The 20,192-nt window shown below is 29.9% G+C and overlaps 1 protein-coding gene and 1 long non-coding RNA gene across 11 annotated transcripts in view; one reads left to right on the top strand and one right to left on the bottom strand.

Moving 5' to 3' along the window:
- The window catches only part of LOC136970221 (uncharacterized), a 36,113-nt gene extending 27,057 nt beyond the window's left edge, over positions 1 to 9,056 (bottom strand). Inside the window, exon 1 of the long non-coding RNA XR_010879959.1 lies at positions 7,805 to 9,056. This is a non-coding gene — a long non-coding RNA (uncharacterized lncRNA). The remainder of the gene's footprint in view (positions 1 to 7,804) is intronic.
- Positions 1 to 20,192, top strand: part of LOC136970163 (single-stranded DNA-binding protein 3-like) — a 212,643-nt gene that overhangs the window by 178,269 nt on the left and 14,182 nt on the right. For 6 of the 10 annotated variants that reach the window (XM_067264582.1, XM_067264635.1, XM_067264575.1 and 3 more), the window contains 8 exons: positions 9,078 to 9,149; positions 9,718 to 9,778; positions 10,040 to 10,069; positions 15,135 to 15,250; positions 15,323 to 15,396; positions 15,470 to 15,509; positions 15,604 to 15,645; positions 16,883 to 16,946. In XM_067264582.1, coding sequence (XP_067120683.1) covers positions 9,078 to 9,149; positions 9,718 to 9,778; positions 10,040 to 10,069; positions 15,135 to 15,250; positions 15,323 to 15,396; positions 15,470 to 15,509; positions 15,604 to 15,645; positions 16,883 to 16,946 — 499 coding nt within the window. The remainder of the gene's footprint in view (positions 1 to 9,077; positions 9,150 to 9,717; positions 9,779 to 10,039; positions 10,070 to 15,134; positions 15,251 to 15,322; positions 15,397 to 15,469; positions 15,510 to 15,603; positions 15,646 to 16,882; positions 16,947 to 20,192) is intronic. The other 4 variants (XM_067264606.1, XM_067264642.1, XM_067264589.1 and 1 more) reach the window with 1 other exon arrangement.

Raw genomic sequence — 20,192 nt, forward strand, 5'->3', positions numbered from 1 at the left:
CTCAATATTTATCGAAGAAGCGATGAACGAATATATCGAGGTACCACTAAGAAAATCATCGAGACAGTTGTGTCAAAATTTTGAACGGAAAAAGTTTGCGCCATTCACTGTCGTTCCTCAAAACAAATTATCACATTGATATATCTTGGATCATTTTAAAGCAGTTATTTGATTACATTTAGGTATTAATTGATTAAAAATATATAAGTATATTCTCAATGAGCTATATGGCAAAAGAAAAATTAATTATAGTTTATTTTGTACATAGTTTCGGTGTTTAAATATGAATTTTGATATTCTGAACATTTTAAAATATTAACGTTTAATTCAAAAATTAATTAATAAAATTGGAAAATAAGCAAATTAATAATGTTCTTTGTAATGAAGATTTCTGTGTAGGTTATATAATTCATTATAACTTTATTTTCATCATTAATTGTTTAAAAATTTAGAAATATGTAAATCCTTTTAGCCAAATCAATCTGTGATAAGCAAGCATGTAAATTATGTAAATATGATAAAGTTAATTTTTATTTACAATGATTTTAAAAATTAATAAAAACGTTGAGCATTTCTATAATAGTTTCATTAGAATATTTGTTAATGAAATATAATCATTCAGTAGAATATCGCGTAGCCATCAAATTAATCGAAACACGAAACGTTTAAAAACTAAAATAAGTCTCTAATGATGTTAGATATTAATAGAATTGTAAATTAATAAAAGCTTGAATATCCTAAAGATACTAGTATATTGAGAGAAACAACAGAAATCGGTAATTCACTTGTTTCTAGAATTAAAAAATGTTGATTTTATCTTGAAAATATATTTAAAGATGATTATCTCGTTATCAAAACAGTTAACATCAGGATGAGATTGCTATTTCAGCAAAAACACATTTCAAATATAATTATTTATTACATCTATTAGAGAGGGAAACTCCTATTGTCCAAAATCACATAAGAAAACAGTTCAAATTTACAGTTTTTATACCCAAAAACTAAATTGAATTTTCAATTTTGTTAAAGTAACGTATAGTAGACCTTTCACTTCACGGTTGGTTCAGTTTACTATCGAATCATTTTTTATGATGATTCTCCGTGATGAAACAAGGTTCACTCTAAAATAAATATTCACTTTATGATTGGACTTACATTGTCATCAACCGGACCACGTGGATAAGCATGGATTGCAAATAAGCCAATCATCGATGCAAACGCAAGTGTTTCGGGTAGATAAGGTGAATGCACACATTTTCGGTAACTTGCATTTATCACTGGCATTTTGGGAAAAGTATAAGTAAAAGGTGACTTTGTCAGCATTTTTTAATATTTTAGTTTTATTTAGTATAGTAGATAAATGAATATATATATTCATGATTTGATAAGGTTGCTGGAACGGATTAATGTCGTAAAGCTATTGTATTATATATCTAAAATTAATCTAAAAATAATACAAATTGTAAGCTAAATACATATAAAACTTGTTGCTATCAAAGAAAGGTTTTCTTTAAAATCTTTAAATCAGTAAATCTTACGTATAACCTGAAGAACTACTTATTTTCTTTTAATTTTACCCTTATTCAATCGTTCAAACACTGTCTTCAATCACAGGAACACAAGTCGACTCTGCCAAAGTACAAGATATAATTTGCATTAGCAGAGTCTTTTTTTTTTTTGAGGCTCTTCCTTGCCTACGATTACGTGAATTCACTTCGATTTAACCGATTGACATACTGGAAAGTATTTAAAATTTTGTTATAAATTAGCTTCAAGAGAGTCTTTGAAATCATATAATTATTCAGATATCCGACTTTAACCCGAAAGAAACTAAATATTCTCAAATAATAGCTGTCTAATTATGTTTTATCTGCGATGCTTGATGGATTATAGTTAAAAATGAATGCATTTATGGAATAACAGGATGCACAATCGTAGATTCGATTTTTGTTTTGATTACTTGCTACCGAAGGCATCTATTTACATTAGCAATCTTCCCAAACATACGTTATATATTCATGATATTATATACAACAATATTTGCATCCGAAATAAATATTAAAAATTATATCTTAAATTCATAATCGAGATTTTAAAATCACTAGTAGACTTGATTACGAATTACTGATTCTAGAATAATTACGAGTGTATTATATGTGCTACTCAAATATGGAACTTCTTTAAAATGCTTTATAATTTTTATATTAGAAAGCCAACAGGATTAATTTATTATGAAAATTTTCTAGATGCGATATCTTTTATGTATGTATAAACTGATCAATTTTATGAAACAATTATAAATTTTGTATAGGCCACTGTAGTATTACAAGATATAATTTGCTTGGGTAATTTATGATTAACCATTTGAAAAATATAATTTAAAATGTGTTATAAAATAGATGTTATGAACTATAAATTTGTTTAGTCAATTTTTACAAACATTTTTTTGTAGATTCAATAGTATTTACTCCTAACTTCGCATTGCAAATGGAGGAAATTTGTCACTGTTTTTATCTGTTTAAATCGACATCGTCTATTTCCTCTAATTATACATTAAAAATAGTATCGGTCACTTCAAAGTTTAAATTATTTTTTTATAATTTCGTGAATATTTCTCATCGTCTATTTAGCGCAGGAACAATTTAAATGAAAGTAGATCCGAAAACGTCATAAATTATTTCTCTTAATAGTTACCATGCATACTGTTTCTGCTGGAAACGTTGCTTCATAAGATAGTAAAAACGTTTATTTCGTAGTTGTTCTCGAGAAGTTTGCGGTCATTATAGTTTAAAAATGTATGGTAATGCTAATATTAATATAGTATGTTTTGGTAGTGATTATGGTAAACTTTCCACTTACCATAACGTACTATTAACACTGCATTAGCTAACTGCTTGAGTAGTTACGATGTGTTTGGTAGTACTTGTATGTGTATGTATGCGTTACTGAAGCAAGTAGACACGGTTAGTAGCGTATGATATTCTTAGGATATAATTTTCTAAGCAGACGTTGAGATCTGCATAGTAAGCATCAAACAGAGTTCGTGCGTTATGATTGTAAATGCAACTCTTACAAAGTAACTGATTGTCATCTACTTATTGCAAAAACATAATCATAGTTTTTATCCAATTATAATGATAAACTTTCTTACTTAACATCCTAACCGTTCTGTATTAAATTGAAAGGCTATCGCTTTCAAATAGCACTTAACGTTTTCATGTTTTCCAAAATAGAAAATAACAGATTATCTTGCAATATTTCGAATATAATATACCAATTTTCAGTTATGGTATTTACGAAAATGTGATTTCTGATTATTCAATTCATTTTAACTATTTTATAGTTATTAGTATTACTTTTTAAAACTTTTTTTTCTGTACATTGTTAAAATTGGGACGATTAGGTTACTACAAAACAGTTATCACTTTCAATTTAATAACTGGTTTTATAAAACGTCATTGACTGTAACCAATAAATGTACAGTACAAGATGATTCGGATCACTTTCCAGATCTTTTATCTTCGAAAGTATTGAAGATAAAATGTATTATTATTAAAATAGATTTTCATCTTTCTAAAGAAGAAATTGTTTTTAAATGGAAAGTATGTGTCCGTTTAAAAGTTTGGACTTAAAAAAAAAGAAATTTATTTTTAAAGAGATGAAAAATTCTTTCGTCTTTAGATCTCTCACATTCGCAGATACAAGATTTGGACGGGTAATCTAAATTATTGTATATATTTCAGTCATTTTTTTTTGTTTCACAAATTTATAAATATTTGAAATGAAATAGGTCTTAAATATTTAATTTAATTAGTATTTGTACAGAATTAATTTTCAAGACGGTCCATAATGAAATCATCTTGTAATAGCAGTCAAAATTTTTTAAATCTACAGGCTCGCACTACTATTAATAACGTTTTCAGTATAAAGTTGTAGCATTTATCGTGAATATACGAATTATTTCAGCAAAATCGCGGTTTTAAAACTAACGTACGAATTTTCTACAATAAAGGAACTGCAAAAAATTTCTATGAAAGATTATGAAGTTTTTCCGAAATTATTCGATCATAGATCTAACCTCCTTTCTGAAATCAAAAAGATTGTTTGAAATAGAAATTCAAAAAATCTCTTTTCTGAACAAACATAATTCAGTCGAAATAAAAGTCATCAGTTGTAAATTTAAGCAGCTGCTGTTTAATCACTAAAATGAAGCTTTCAAAAGATCTAATTTTGGCTCTGGAGCTGCTGCTAAAATTTTGCTACTGAGTTGATAAATATCGATCCTTCAAATTGATAATTTTAATGTCTAAATAACTAAAGCGTATTTTTATTCTATTTTAAATAAAGATTGTGACTTTTGAAATTCAATATATTTTCGATTAATAGGAAATTTGTATGAATTGTAAGAAGTGATAGCCGTCATAAGTTATATAAGATTAGTTTTTTAGAACTGTTACGTTAATAAATGTATGATATTTAGATGTAACATGTGTGAATAGATATTTCGAGCAAAATTTTGGTAAGTAACGCATATAAGAGCTTTATTTGGAAAATTATTAAGCTTCTTTGTAATTTAAGTTTAGCTTACGGAAATATTCTTAATGTCCGGAAAATTTTTAGTTCTTAATCTATTTAATAAAGCTATAAGCCAGTTGTAATATAAAATTATACATTAGATAGCAAATAAATGTTAAATAATCCAGAATTTAATTAGAAATTATTTTAAACTACGATCGCAGTAATTTCATTTAATAAGGGTCATAGCAATAACAAAAGTCCATTGTATTATACTTTTCAATAAATTAATTTGAAATTTAAAATTTTAATATTTGAATATTACGCAGCACATAATTAGCAGTTTTTATTCGATGATAATGTGAATTTTTTTTTTTGTTTTAATTTTCATTTATTAATTTCGACTTTATATAGGCTTTAATAATTATGGTAATTATTTCATCCGAGTAAAAGTAGATCAGTGGGAAATAAATGGGATATTTTCATTAAAGCGAGACAAACTCGTTAATATGCAGAATACGAGGATAATTATGCAGAGGAGCACCGATATGAATTTTGCAACGCGCATTTATCATCAACGATAATGTCTATTGTCCTTTCTACCGCTTCCTAATATGCAAACTGAATATCCCCCGAACGTTAAGCGATTAACTAGAAACTGTGAACATTTCGCCGCGAGGTTGTAGAAAAGGCCTCTCGAAAAAAGAAAAAAAAGATATCGCAGAACGCCCTTTAGACTGGCATCGGAAGATTATGCGAAATTTTAGGGATATATATGTATCTTGCACGTCACTAATCACAACCGGTATTCGTGTCAGCAGTCGTGATGTGAACGAGATATGCCACGTGCAGTCTTAGTTCAGAATAGGAACAAACGATGCGATGGAAGAGATAGTGAGAATTTGATAAGCCATATCGATTATCCCAACTAGTTTACTTTTCCCCGTAGGCGAGTAATATTTTCTGCGTTTTTAATTTAAATAAAACATTAATTTTAATCGATTTTTTTAAAGAAAAGCAGCTACGCGCGTGTAACAAGTATGGTTGTTATGAATTCCATGTTAATACATTTTAAAAATTTATGGCCCCATCAAATTAAAATATTAAAATATAAGCAACATTGTTATGTTAAAATATTAAAATGTTAGTTTTATCTGTCGGGATAATGTCCGCGCTTAATTTAATTTATTCAGCTAACCGCTCTGAATGTTAAGTTAGATTAGATTTCCTGAGTGGAAATTAATTTGATATGACGGAGGGCATTTCTACGAATGGCAACTTTTTCTTAAAATTGTAGTAAAAGCGAAAGGAGTTGGAATTTCTAATTTTTTTTTTTCCTATTTGGTCATGTGTTAATCTGATTTTTATTTGATTTATTTAATCTTCGATCTGTCGAATTTAATCTGTTCGGCTGACTTCTTTCATTTCATCAATTAAATCTTTCAATTGCCTACAGATTAAAAAATATTGAAGTGTTCTTAATTTTTAAATGTGCATAATGTCTGTCTTACTTAAATCGAAAAATTCAGTTTCTTATTTCAGGAAAAGGAGTGGAAACTTTTTCCACTTGTCGAATTTTCCTAATTGAATCGTTTTGAATATTTTAGCTCTATTTGTAGTCATATTTTAATAGTAATAATCATTTTAACAACCCACATTAACGTGCCGTGTAGTGGGCGTGGTTGCATTTCCCAGATAAAGCTGCTATTAAATTGTAATAGCCATACAGCCTTTACCGAATGGCAGGAAAATTTTTTTTAACTTATTTATAAACTGATAAATTTCGGTGTAAAAGTGTTGTAGACGAAACAAATGTTGCAATAAGCTTAATATTGGTTTGTAGATAGTAGATTACATCGAGCATTTTCTCGATATGATCTATTATAAAAATTGATATTGTTGGTTATTTAATAGCCGAGTTCTGAATATTACCTAACCATTTCGGACCGAAAATTATCCAAATGGCTCTCGAAAGTATTAAGGATAAAATAAAGTTGTGCGGCTTGGGCATTTTATGGTTAAGAATAGAAAACTAAGAATTGCACTGGAATTTTATAATACCAGATGGCAGCACGAGTACATAGTAAAGAAAGGAAAAAGTAATGCAGCAGTTAGGATTTTTATATTTGAAACTCGATTCCTCTAACTGCGGAACGAGGTCCTCTCCTCCGATTATAAAAGTAAATCGTAACGACCCGCCATAAACGAGACAAGACGATATTCCTCGATATTTCGAAATAAGGGATAGAAATGAGAAGCCCATAAACCGTAACCGCAATCTCATCGTAGGTTGCGAGAGAAGAGAGGGTGATTAATCTGTCCTTTCCGTTTAAGACCACGAAATTGTTTGTTCAGTCAAAACTTTATTCATTAATGATGTAAATACTGTCTACGCTGGCAATTGGCTACTCCAGTCAACAGCGATAGTTAATTTTTAATGTTCTTCAGCGTCGCGTTTTATCTACGGCTCACCACCTGCTTTATCTCGTTGGTGGACGTTATGAATACGCGAATTTATGACGTTTCATAAAAGGCCGACTCCGTACCCGAATTTTAATGGCGCAAAACAAGAAAGCTGGATGGGAGATCTAAACAAAAGTTTTGATTTTAGGATACCAGAGGGAGCTAAAAATGAAGAGGTGCGTGTAGATAGCGCTAGAGGGCGAAGAAAAGTGTCATGTGGGGCGGGAGTTCAAAAAAAGGAAGAGAGAGTGATGCTGGCCGCGAAGAACAAGGAAGTTCGCTCGGTAGAGAGTTCTTGCACATGTATAAGGACGGGTGGGAAATTTATCACACGAACGAAGTAGCAGCAAATAATTATTCTTCCCATACAAATTATTTTCACAAGAAAAACGCATTCCCAATATAATTATTTTAACAGTAATTAAAATTAATTAGTTACGCTAACTTAGTCGAACGAATAAAGTTGCTTATTCTACAGCTGTCTTTTCGAAAAGTTTTTCTATGTATTAGGCTATCAAAATAATGCCCGGTTAAGTTAGTTTATAATATAAATTTCCACATTTTTACTGGTTAACTTAGATTGGATATTCATAATTACGGAGATACGGACAATTATAAATTACCGTCAAGAGTGATCGTCGTTAACGGAGTATTCCGTGATTAATAAATGACGTTCTTATCAACGCTGTTGATTTTCCGCTAACAATAATGAATCATTTTCGTGTAATATTTAAGAATGACCCCAAGCTCTCCGAAAATATATTCTATTCTTAATTAGTAAAACATAGAAAAAGTTTTCTGGTTCCGTAATAGGAAGTTTTCCTACCTGATAGGCACAACATCCGCCGGCGGTACTCCCCTTCTCTTCCTAACTGACGTCTTGTGTTGTGGTGTCGGCGCTGTGCATGTCGGGTAACATCCCACGTGATGTGCTCACGTGCGATTGTTCTCTCCTTTAATTATTGTTGATATTAGAGTTTAGAAGTATTCTAAAAGGAGTTGTCACCGGAGACGACCATCGTGCAAAACTACAAGTTGGTTCCATCCGAGGGTCATCGGTCTGTGGCGATCACTTGTAAATTGTGCGATGAATGAACAGGAAATGAAGTCGGTCTGTTCATTTCCTCTCTGTCGGATAAAGTTACGTCGTAGATAGAATGTCCGCTTCTCATCCGCATATCTAGTGGTAAGGCACAGCTGCAGTCCACAAAGAAAGCTTTCAAGTATTCTCTCTACCGACAAAAGCTTTGTCGTAGCTGAGGACTTACCCGTGCTGCAGAACCTGTAGGCGGGCCATGTGGTGGCAGATAAGTATCTGTTGACTGATGGTGCCGCCTGACACTGTTTGTGAGGCTGTTTATTATGTGATCAAGTGGCAGGTGAAATAGCTCATCTTTCCACACAACCCGGTACTGGGATCGTCAAGTGGGTGGGTAATAAATAGACATTACGGCACCTCGCCCGACTTAATGGCGTGTGCCACTCTAAGTCCGTATTTGGAAAAATTGGGGGTATCCAATAACCTCTTACCCGCATCTACAAATATTCGATACTTATCGTTACAGCTGACAATGAAAAATAAAAGAGAAGCGCGATGCAATCTGTAGTGAGAGGAGAGACCATGACGAAAAACTATTTAGTAGTAAGTAAGCGGGCAAGCGTCGCAAAGATCTGGCATCAGATGGAAGCTTAATGATGCGTGTCGAGTAGCGTTATCTGGTCTGAGTTTCTGCTTTCTCATCAACCTTGATCGAGTTCTATACCTTTACGTTATTAGAGTGTTATTCTAGTCAAAGACTGACCCAAACTCGTTCCGATATCTGCAGATGCTTCGATTTCCCGGTAGAGATGCAGGTCAGCTCTTCCAATTTTCCAGCCACGTCGTGCGTAAATTCACTCTAATTGCTAGCGCCTGCACTCTGTCAGTTAGCGAGATGGACTGGTGGGGCTATCAGCACTCGACTGGACCTCATCAAGATGTGTTCAATGCACGAATTAACTTCCAGCTGCGTCGATAAATTCGCCACTGCTAGCGCAACAGAGAACCGCCCGTTGTCGAGTATTACTATTTTAATTTTCTTTCCTCTTTTTTTTCACAGCCATTCATGTCGCCGAGGTATCCCGGAGGACCAAGGCCTGGAGTCCGAATGCCTCAACAAGTAGATTTCAATGTAAGTACGAATGTATGTAATATTTTGATTATTTGATGCCAACTTTTTGAGAGTTTCCTTGTCACCGCTATTCACATTTTTTCGTCGTTTTATGTGCGACTCGATCGTATTTACTATTTCACTCGAAATGATGCGAAACTGCGTCTCGCCCTTTTGATGTTCGGTAATTTGCAGAAGCGAAAGCAATGTTATGAGAGAATTCCGTGATCCAGAAAAGATATTAGCCAGCAAGAAAATATGTTAGTTATGCCCGTGACACCTGAGGTATGTGGTCGACTGTTGCCCGCTGACCGTAATTATCTTGGCACTCGCTCTTTTCATTCCTTTCTCCCGCTGCGGGCCAAAGTGTTCACTTTGATTAACTTGCCACGTCAGGCGTGAAATGTGAATAGCATGATTTCATTAGCTGTTCTGTGTTTCGTCTCTTTTATATTCGGCTATTTGTAGAAAATTCGCCTTTCCCATCTTCTGTCACGTTTGAAAGACTAGGCTGGTAATTGACCCCCAGTCTCTTAAGTCGGCATTTCTCCCACTATGTGGTAAACTGATTATTCTTGTTTATTGACAGCCCCCGGGCAGTGTACCTGGACAACCCATGATGCCCAACAGCTTGGATCCGACGAGGCAAGGTGAGGTCTTTAAGATAAAATTTTATTCTCTTTTTTGCCTTTTCATAGGATAGGTTAATACATTAAGTAGGATGTTACGGAAACTGGTAGTTTTATATGTTTTCACTTATATAGTGAGTACATTTTGTTCCGGAAAGTGTTAAAAATTCATTTTATGGTCATTTCAATTTTAAAGAAATAATTCATTAGCTGTTTCATTTTTTAAAATTTTATTTGTTGATAAAATAAGCTTCAAAATATAAGAGACGTTTTCTCTTACAGGTGACGGAGGAGAATTTGTCGGATGGCAAGGTGAGTTCCTGCTGTTAAAGTTTATGGAAAAAAAATATTTTTTTACTCAGCAGCTGAAAAATCGGCAATTCTTTTGTATACATGATAATTTTAGTTCCTTCATATTCTAAACGTGATTTTGAGATGTAAATTTTTCATTATTACTAATATTATATGTATGTGTATTTATAAATTAATTAATAACAATGGAAAAATTTACATTTCAAACCATGTTAAGAATATTAAATAAAGTAATTCTTTTATATGCAATAATAATTTAGTTATTTTCTAAACTGTTTTCTTGTTTCATTTGGCATTATTCCAATTCAAATAAATTTTAATATATTTTTTTTTAATCCTCTATTAAGATTTTATTAAACATCCATTCTAGTGTGGACTTATTCTCTCTAGTGTATTAAATTATAAGTTAATTTCATAATAATAATAACTATCATTTTTACTTGTAATTTATATCTTTAGATATCAAAAGTTAGTATGTAAGCTAACATTCATAAATATTAAGTTTGAATAGTGATAAATTTTACATCATTCATAGTGTTATAGTTTAATTGCAACTGTAAAATCTGAAATGGACCAGAAAGAATTTTCTGGGCCTACTAATCCCAAATTGGTCAACGTAATCAGTAATAAAAATTAACATGTCACGGATGATATACGTGAATTGTGTATCGACTCCGGTTCTGTTTCACGTTTAATAGGAATGATATATACCATTTTATTTGCGTTTTATTGGCTGTTGTAAGAGACTCGTTTCTGCTAAATGTAAATGTGAATCGGTCGAAATTGGACTATGCATTAACGAAATTTGTTTTCGGGACAGAACATCCGCCACCTGTTTCTTCTCTTCGATGCCAGTTGCGCAGAATGTCGTTAATTATATACCCGGTTCGGTGGTTCTGTCTTCATCTTGCTCGTGTTATGACTAGAGCTGACAGCTGTCACTCGTCACTAATTAGTAGCATCTGTTGGATAAAATAAAAAAAAGATGGCATAATCGAGTTGCTATGGGCGAAAAGCTTCGAACTAATCGAAAAATGGTAGGGAACGAAGAATAGCGTCGTGGGTGAATACGAGTTAGCCTAATTACGTTAGACTTATTATTTTTTCTATACTTGCACAACTTATATAATTTTGCTGATCTACAACACGCGTAGCTATGACGTCAGAAGTCGTGCCTTATTAGACAAATATAACTTGGGAGATGAGCTTTTAACACCCACGTGGGCAATAAAGTAAAGTTTAGCCTAATGATACGTAACGTACAATCAGTTTGATTTATGACATCATTAAAATATTGGTGCTTCGGGATTCTATCTTTCGCACGAATTGTCTCTTTTCTTTGGATGAATGGCATAGAGGTATCTGATTAATCTAATGTGACTTGTATTCTAATGGGATAAGGTGATCGGTGTATGTATTATCGATCTGTAACCTATACTGTGTATAACGAGTAGATACAGAAGATACGCATTTTCTTTCCAACGTTTCTCAAAGGTGTTGTATAAGACTTGAACTATACCTGTTGTTATTTATCGTCGTAGCAACCGTCTGCGAAAAGAGTGTCGCATTGATATATAGCGGTATATTGTTATATTTTTAAGATCTGCTTGACGGCTGTGTTTTATTGCCTGTCGTTCGATTCAGCTTCGCTACTCGTCCTCAATTTCAACAACGGACGGTGTAAAGAAATTTTATTGTTCCCAGCACTCTGTTAGTCGGTTTGCTTTACACGCACACGCCAATGCTCTCTCTACTCCCTATGATAAATATTTCACAAGTTTTAGTCTTCCGAATAGAAACTAGGACAGCTTCTTTTTAAGGGAATGTGGTCATTCCGTATTCGTCCGGTTTCCTTCATCTGTATCTTTTTTCCTTTTTTATTTTTACCATTCGACTACGTGGGATGAGTTCAGAGGAGAGTCATACGGTTTTCGTGTTTTGTTTCTCCCCTGTGATGACACTCCAGTGAAATATGACTAGGCTAAAGAAAGAAGCGGGTGACTATATATGGCGCTTTTTTATTCTTATTTTTAAATCGCTTAATTGTCTTGCGTTTATTTTTCCCGCGACATTAAAATAATAAAACTTAAACGTGTACAAAAATTTTTTAATTATATAATGAAATGTTTCGGATATTAAACGAATAAGCTCTAAAATGTAAATTAAATGAAATATTCCAGTTTATATTAGAAAGATTGCGAGCTTACTGACAGGACTTACTATTTTTGCAACCTTTTTGCCTTTCAATAAAGCTGAGCTAATTGACGAAAGCCTGGTCTCCTTGGGGATTGAGCATCGATCGAAAATCGGCACTAGTTGTCAATATTTTGTCGTGTTGGTTTTGGAAAGACATTCGTTTGTTAGGTGAATTGTATAAATTTGCAGTCGTCGCCAAACTAATGTTTGAAGTTTTGCATGGATAGACTACGACTTTGAAAATGCCTTTCACTTAATGTAATGAAACGGAACGCTAGCAGTCTTCTATTTGTTTTGGAATACGAGAATTTTATAATAGATTTGCTTCTCTTTGTAGATATATACAATGCATCCAACTACCATATTTTCTTCCCATTCACATTTGTTGCAAGTGGTCCAGTTGGGAAATAGATCCACTTTTTTCTTTCTTTCTTTTTTCCACCTCTTAAAATATAGAAAGTTATCGTGGACATATTACCTGTCACAGTGTGGAACACAGTATTTCATCTTGTAATAAAGTTTTTGCTTTGTAAAATATCTCATATTCTCCTATCTCACTGCTTGAAGTTGTGAATGAATAATATTTTATAATGTTTTTTTTTTTTTAAGATTGAAGATATGAAATGAATATGAGATACTAAACCTATGTTATGTGTATGTATATATATATATTGTTGTATGTTAATAAGATCTTCACTGTTAAGTAAGATTTTTACCGTTTTCTCTTTCTTTCAAATTATTACATAAAACAGTTTTTGCATAATCCATCAGCAAATGTATTTCAGAATTTAATTCCCTTATCCCTAGACTTTGGGCAAAAATGGAGATAAGTCACGTTTAAGATATTTGCATGTTGTAGATCAATTTAAATACCAGTATGATAGACATTATCCATAATGCATTGCAGATCTTTCTTCCATCCTTCATGTTCTTTGTTTACTTATCCAAATACTAACACTGTGTCTCATGCTGATATCCTTTGTTTAATAAAAAAAAAAATGAATCTGTGAGGCAATTTTTTAAATACTTCCTAAATTAGTCAGTCATTGTTTGAATAATGTGTCTTGATCTTAAAATGAATAAAATCTAAAACTGTCTGTTGTTTAATTTGTAGTGCATATAATTTTTTATATGATTCTTCAAAAAGTGATGATCAAAAGTTTATTAATTTATTGAAAAGACATTTTGATTATTTCTTATCTATTTGTATATTTTAAAAAACATTTTAATAAAAAAATAGTACCCCAAAGTTTGATTTAAAAATGATATTTTCAGGTTAGTTATAAAAAATGGATGAAGACAAGTAATATATATTCTAAACAATATAGCACAATATTTTAGCTTTTTTTTTATTATTAAATTTAAAAGTGCATTATTCAAAAATAATCCCAAGACCTAAATTATAATTTTCAATTAAAAATTATTTTTGTTGAAGGATTCACCATTCATCATTTAATAGCTAAAGTTTAATTAAGTTAGTAATAAATAGCTTCAGATTTGACAGTTGCTGTTGAGTTCTCTTTGTTTCAGATGTCATTAAAATGAAGGTAAATGTTTTATGGTTGTGGATTTACTTTGAAATAGAATTTTTTTTTTTTCTTTTCTTTTCTGTACCTGGAAAATTTTCTCTTGTAGTAATAATTTTTTGTTAATGATGCATTAAGTGAGTTATCCTTTAAGTTTATGAATAATTGGAAACATTTTATTGAAATTGTTTTAAAAATAAATGATCAAGAAGAAAAATATTTAATAATGTTGAAGTTTTATTTAAGAAACTACAAAAATTAAAAATATTATTTTATTGCAATATTTAATAAAATATGCATGTAAGAAAAGAATGAAATTGTAGAGAGATAAAGTTAAATTTTATTTTTAAAAAACCTTTTCAAATAAGCAAAGCAATATTTCATATGATTTATGCTTTAAATAATTTCGTATAATGCATTTTATATATTTTTCAAAAATAAAAATAAAAATTAAAGCAAGATTTTGGAGTAATGATTTTTTATTCAGTACTTGAATATATAATTACACTAAATTCCAATAAAATTCCGTATTATTATTACTTGTATTTGATAATTGTCTTAAACCATAGTTTTTGTTTTTTTTAATTATGTTAGAAGTTATCATCAGATTTTCCTCTTTATTTTCTAAAAAACGAATATTGCATTCTAAACAAATACATACTGTATATATTTTAGCTTACAGCTACTAAAACAATTTGTTGTTTGAAGGTCATTATTGAAAATTACAGATTTATAACCCTTATTACTGGTAGTTTTAAATTTTTTTCTTCTGGTTCAAAACAGTAAACTATTTTTCTCTGTTAAGCATTTGTATGATATAAAGCTGTATTCTTAAGTCATACTACTATTTAATATTCATTTTAATATTCATAAAATGAACAAACACAAATAATCTAACTATATAGAAATCAGTTATTTCTTAAATATATTATTTTTTATAATTTTCAAATAAAATTTTAAATATTTATGAAAAATATATTTGAAAATTGTAATATTTATATATTTTTTTTACCTTTTTAAAATTAGTTACTTCAGCAATTGTTTAAGTTTATTAAAATTTGAAAACTGGATATTCTCTCAGTATTGTAAAACTTCATTTCTAATTAGATGAAATTTAAAATTGTATTCTCAAAGATGACTAAGATTTTACATAAATTTTTATTACATCAAAATATTTTTAAACTAATCAGTTTTTTTATTCTTAGCTTTTGTATTGTTTCACAAAAATTTGTTTCTTTATTATTGAATATTTTGGAATAGTAGTGTCTCTTCAATACAGTAGACTGTTTACTTGATACGCATTAAAAATTGTGGTGAATTTTTTTAATTATTAATTTATTTAGTGTCAAAAATATTTAACTCAAGTGGATTGAAATTTGCAATAGGACCTCCAGGAATGGCTATGAATCCCAGAATGAATCCTCCCAGAGGCCAACCACTTGGTCCTATGAATCCTGCTGTAAGATAAACCTTTTTATTATATATAATTTTTTTTATGCGATTGTTTCATATTTGTTCATGTTTTATGCAGAACTATGGTGGAATGAGGCCTCCTCACAATAGCACACTAGGACCTGGAGGCCCAACCATGCCTCCTATGTCCATGTATGTATAGCTTCTAATTTTATATTAATATTTTATTCTTTTCAAGTATATTTACAATAATATATTTTTACAGGCCAGGTCCTGGTGGTCGACCATGGCAGCCTAACACAACAGTATGTTAAAAAAATTAATGTTTTAGATGAAATTTGTTCACTTTAATAAATATTTTCAAAATGCTTATTATTGTATAATCTTTCTATTTTTTAGCAAATCAGTTATTCTTCAGCATCTCCAGGAAGTCACTATGGGGTATGTTTCAAGTATTGTTTTTATATGCATAAATAACTGTTATATACAAATTAAATTAGACTAAGCTTTATTGGTAGTATTAATATAAAGCACTTGTTGGGATTTGGATTATATTACTATAGTAATATCAATATAATTTAATACCCATATTTTGAGAGATCATTCCAAAACTTGATCATATTTGACATATATTCATTGTTATATTATGTTCTTTAAGTTTTTTTATTAAATAGAAAACTGTTAAAATATTTTTTAAATTTTGTATAAAATCAAGAATTTGACTAAAATATTTTATTATTTCTATTTGAACAATTTTCCTATATATATGGTAAATAGAATGGATGCAGAGAAAGTAATTGCTCTGAAACAAAACTTCCATTTCTTCAAAATACAGCATTTAGTTTTAAATTTATTAATGATAGTGTTCTAGAAATTCTTTTTTTACAATAAAATTATTCTGGATACATAACATTTTGTATTTTCATATTATTAATGCATACTGATAAGTGGTAAAAATTTGAAATAACCAGAACTTACCACACATTGCTTACTTCAAAAATGCTTGTTCACAAGTATCTTCAATACATTAACACATTAGTGTAATTGTCAGAAGTACTTGTGAATGCCTTCATAACTTTGAGAAGTGCTGTATTTATTTTATATAGTTTTATTTGTAGTCTTATTGTGTTTTGTTACAGAAAACGAACATTTAATAAAAAGTAAAAAATTTAATATTTTAAAACATTTTAAATTAAAAATTTTTAAAGATGAATGAAATTCCTTAATGTTGATTAAGTTAATAGATGGTTAAAACATTTATAAAGTAATAATAACAATTAAATGTTAATTTTGAAATTTAAAATTGAAAAAATATGTTTTTATCCTTCCATAAAAATTTTATTTAAATGATTCTATATCATTTATTATTTTTCATCAGAAATAGCATTAATAAATTATTAACTTTTAAGTTTAATTATTATTTCTTTAAATATATTGCAGTAGTTTGATTTTTCTTCTTAAACATTTCCTATAATACTTTATTTATTATCAGATTATCATAACATTTACAAAATACTTTTAGTAATACTTTGGAGCCAGAAACTGCAATATTTACTTGATTTAAAAATTTACTTATTTATTTTTTGTTTCATTAAAGTAAAAATAATAATTTTAAATCTAGAATTTTAAAAAAATGTTTGTGATAAAACATCATTGATATATGTTTTTATTTGATTAGGGTCCTCCTGTATCGGGCACAGGACCACCTGGTCCAGGTACTCCTATAATGCCTAGCCCACAAGGTAAGAATTTTTAATGTTCATTTAAAACTTAAGATGCTTAATTTTACAGTTTACATAAAACTAATTCTTAAAATATTTGTATTTAATATTAATAAAAGTTTTATTACTTACTAAACAGTTACATATATTACATTGTATTATTTTTACTACTTATTTAATTTATTTAATAAATGCAATTATTTATTCGTTTGGAAGTTAAGAACAATCTATTATATGTATATGTTACTGGCCAAACCAGTTTGTCCTAGGCCGAACTGATTTAGAATTATTATTCAAGTATATTAATGGTTAAAATAAAATTAAAAGGCAATCAATTAGATGAACAATATTTATTCAAACATAGTCTACTTAATTATAAAAAACAGGGTTAATGTTACCCTAGGTATCGAAGGTGGCGGCTCATCTCCGATTCCAGCAATCAGAAGACAGGAAACAGTGGGGACGCACGTTCTAACCTAACCTATTCTAATAATTTGGTTGCTAACAATTATGGTAATTTACTAGAATAGGTTAGGTTAGGTTAGAACATGTGTCCCCACTGTTTGTTCCCTGTCTTCTGATTGCTGGAATCGGAGACAAGCCGTTATCTTCGATACCTAGGGTAACATTAACCAACTAGTTTGTCCTATACATGTCAGGATATACTAGTTTAGCCCAGGACAATCTAGTTTGGCTTAAATATTTTAAGCTTAACTAGTTTGACCTAGGCTGAATTGATTTATGTACTATAAATAGGTGCCAGTGTAAAAAAAAAAAAAAATGAGTTTGTTAATTCAAAATGCCACCACAGTACACCCTGTAAAGATTAAATATTTTATATGTTACACTAAGAAGCACAAATAAGTTCATTTTTAATTTTAGTTGGACTCTAAAAGTTATTTTTATTATTTTGTTTAACTTTCGAAAATATTTTCAAAAATTCAATTATCTTTAAAAGTGCATGGCTTAATAAAAAAATACAAACTGATAAGTACTGATTAGCTTATTTTTATTTATAGTTTTATACAGGTGTTGTGTCACTTCTAATCAATTCCAACTAGTTTGGCCTGAAATCAGGTTTGGGCAGTAACATATATATATCACTATGATAATTTTCATGCCAAATACTGTATAAACGATACGAAGAATACACTGAGTTCAGTATTATAAACACATTTGCTTGTCGCAAGTACTTTTGACGAACCTTATTGTCATCATCGTCAGGCAAGTACATAAATTTGCCGAAAAAACTTTAAATAGAACTAATCCAATATAGAATAGAATGCATAAAGTTTTGCCAAAGCCATTAAGAACACAAAACAAAAGTTCAAAAACGTTTGAAAACCGATCGAGCATCTAGCTCCGTGACTAGCGAAGTTGTGCATGTGCAGACCCAAGCTCACGCTGCACGTATATTAGACAACGCCTAAAACGTGCTCAATCGCTTGTACAGTGTGACCCATACATTGGACAGATCAAGAGTAGGAGTGTTGCATGAATCCAAAGTGGTGGTAAGGAGAGAATGAAAACAATTTTTACCGCCACTTTGGACACATGCAACACTCCTACTCTCGATCTGCCCAATGTATGGGTCATGCTGTACAAGCGATTGAGCACGTTTTAGCGTTGTCTAATATACGTGCAGCGTGAGCTTGGTTCTGCACATGCACAACTTCGCTAGTCACGGAGCTAGATGCTCGATCGGTTTTCAAACGTTTTTGAACTTTTGTTTTGTGTTCTTAACGGCTTTGGCAAAACTTTATGCATTCTATTCTATATTGGATTAGTTCTATTTAAAGTTTTTTTGGCAAATTTATGTACTTGCCTGACAACGACGACAATAAGGTTCGTTGAAAGTACTTGCGACAAGCAAGTGTGTTTATTACGCTGAACTCAGTGTATTCTTCATATCGTTTAAACATATATATATATATACAGACAAAATTTAGAAAAATCAAACATTACATCCATTAGATGTGCTTTGTTGTTTTTATAATATCAAGTCTCTTGCAAAACTAAACTAAACTTAAATTATGTTTGACAAATTTTAGATTATATATATAACTGTATAATTTTATGAATAATGAATGTCAGTTTCATTTTTACTTTGGGAAAGATTCTAAAGTTAACAATTCTTTCAAAATCATTTGTTGGAATATAACTTACATTGTATATAAAATTAATCATTATCAGAACAATATCATCCCACCCATAAATATAAAAGTTTTTTATATTAATACTAAAGAAATTATTGTGTACTGCATGAAAATAATTAGTGTAATTATTTTTATTAGCATAATTTCTGGCATACTTAATAACTACATGTTGGTAACTTTCAAATCAGAAATTACTAATTTATTTGCAAATAATGTTTGTCTTAAATCTATATAATTAAAATTTTATAAAAAAGTTTATTTTGGTTATAAAAGTATATTTAAATGAAGTATATTATTAATTTAAGAGTGTACTTCATTTTATATTATTGTTGAATTTGAATTTGAAATTTTTCAAATGACTGTCTCCATACTAATAAATTTTTTCATTAAAAATTCTATGTATTAAAACAATTTTCTTCAGGCAAAGGAAATCTGACAAGAACATTTTTGTTAGTTTTATTATTATTATTGAATGAAAAATTTATATTTTATCTACTACTGCTGTTTATTCAAATAATTAGTTGAAAAACAAATGATACTTTGTTTTTCAATATTGTTAGAACTCTTACATTATGCAAAAGAAAGAATCTAACTAATATGTAAAATTTAGTTTTTTTTCTCAAATCGGGTTTCAATATATCAAATGAACTATCAAAATAATTTGAGAAAATATGTGATTAATATTTGTGATCAAAATAGTCCAAAAATGATTCAGATTAAGTCAATTAAATGACAAAAGTAGGCATTTCAGCTGCCAAGTTAAAGTCATCTTATCAATGATTAATAATTAGAATTAATTTTGAGAGCCTTATCTTAAAATTAATCGTTAATACTCAATTATTAAAAAGGAATAATTTAATATTAATATTTTAAGGCAAAGTTTTCCGAAAAATAATCAATGAAATTTTCTTAGTCACCTATTAATCGTAAATAAATACTATGTTAATCAAAACACATGCTATAATAGTATATATGCAAATTCTTGATTTAAAAGAAAAGCATATGAGCAAGTATCGTGGAAAAATCATTTAACATGACAAATTGCATAGAGCAGGGGTCAGCAACCTTTTTGTTACTAAGGAGCAATATAAATTTTAAAAACCATTGAGGG

This window comes from Centruroides vittatus, unplaced genomic scaffold (assembly GCF_030686945.1).
Source record: "Centruroides vittatus isolate TY-2023 unplaced genomic scaffold, ASM3068694v2 contig_1046, whole genome shotgun sequence".
In the NCBI taxonomy this organism is placed as follows: Eukaryota; Metazoa; Arthropoda; class Arachnida; order Scorpiones; family Buthidae; genus Centruroides; species Centruroides vittatus.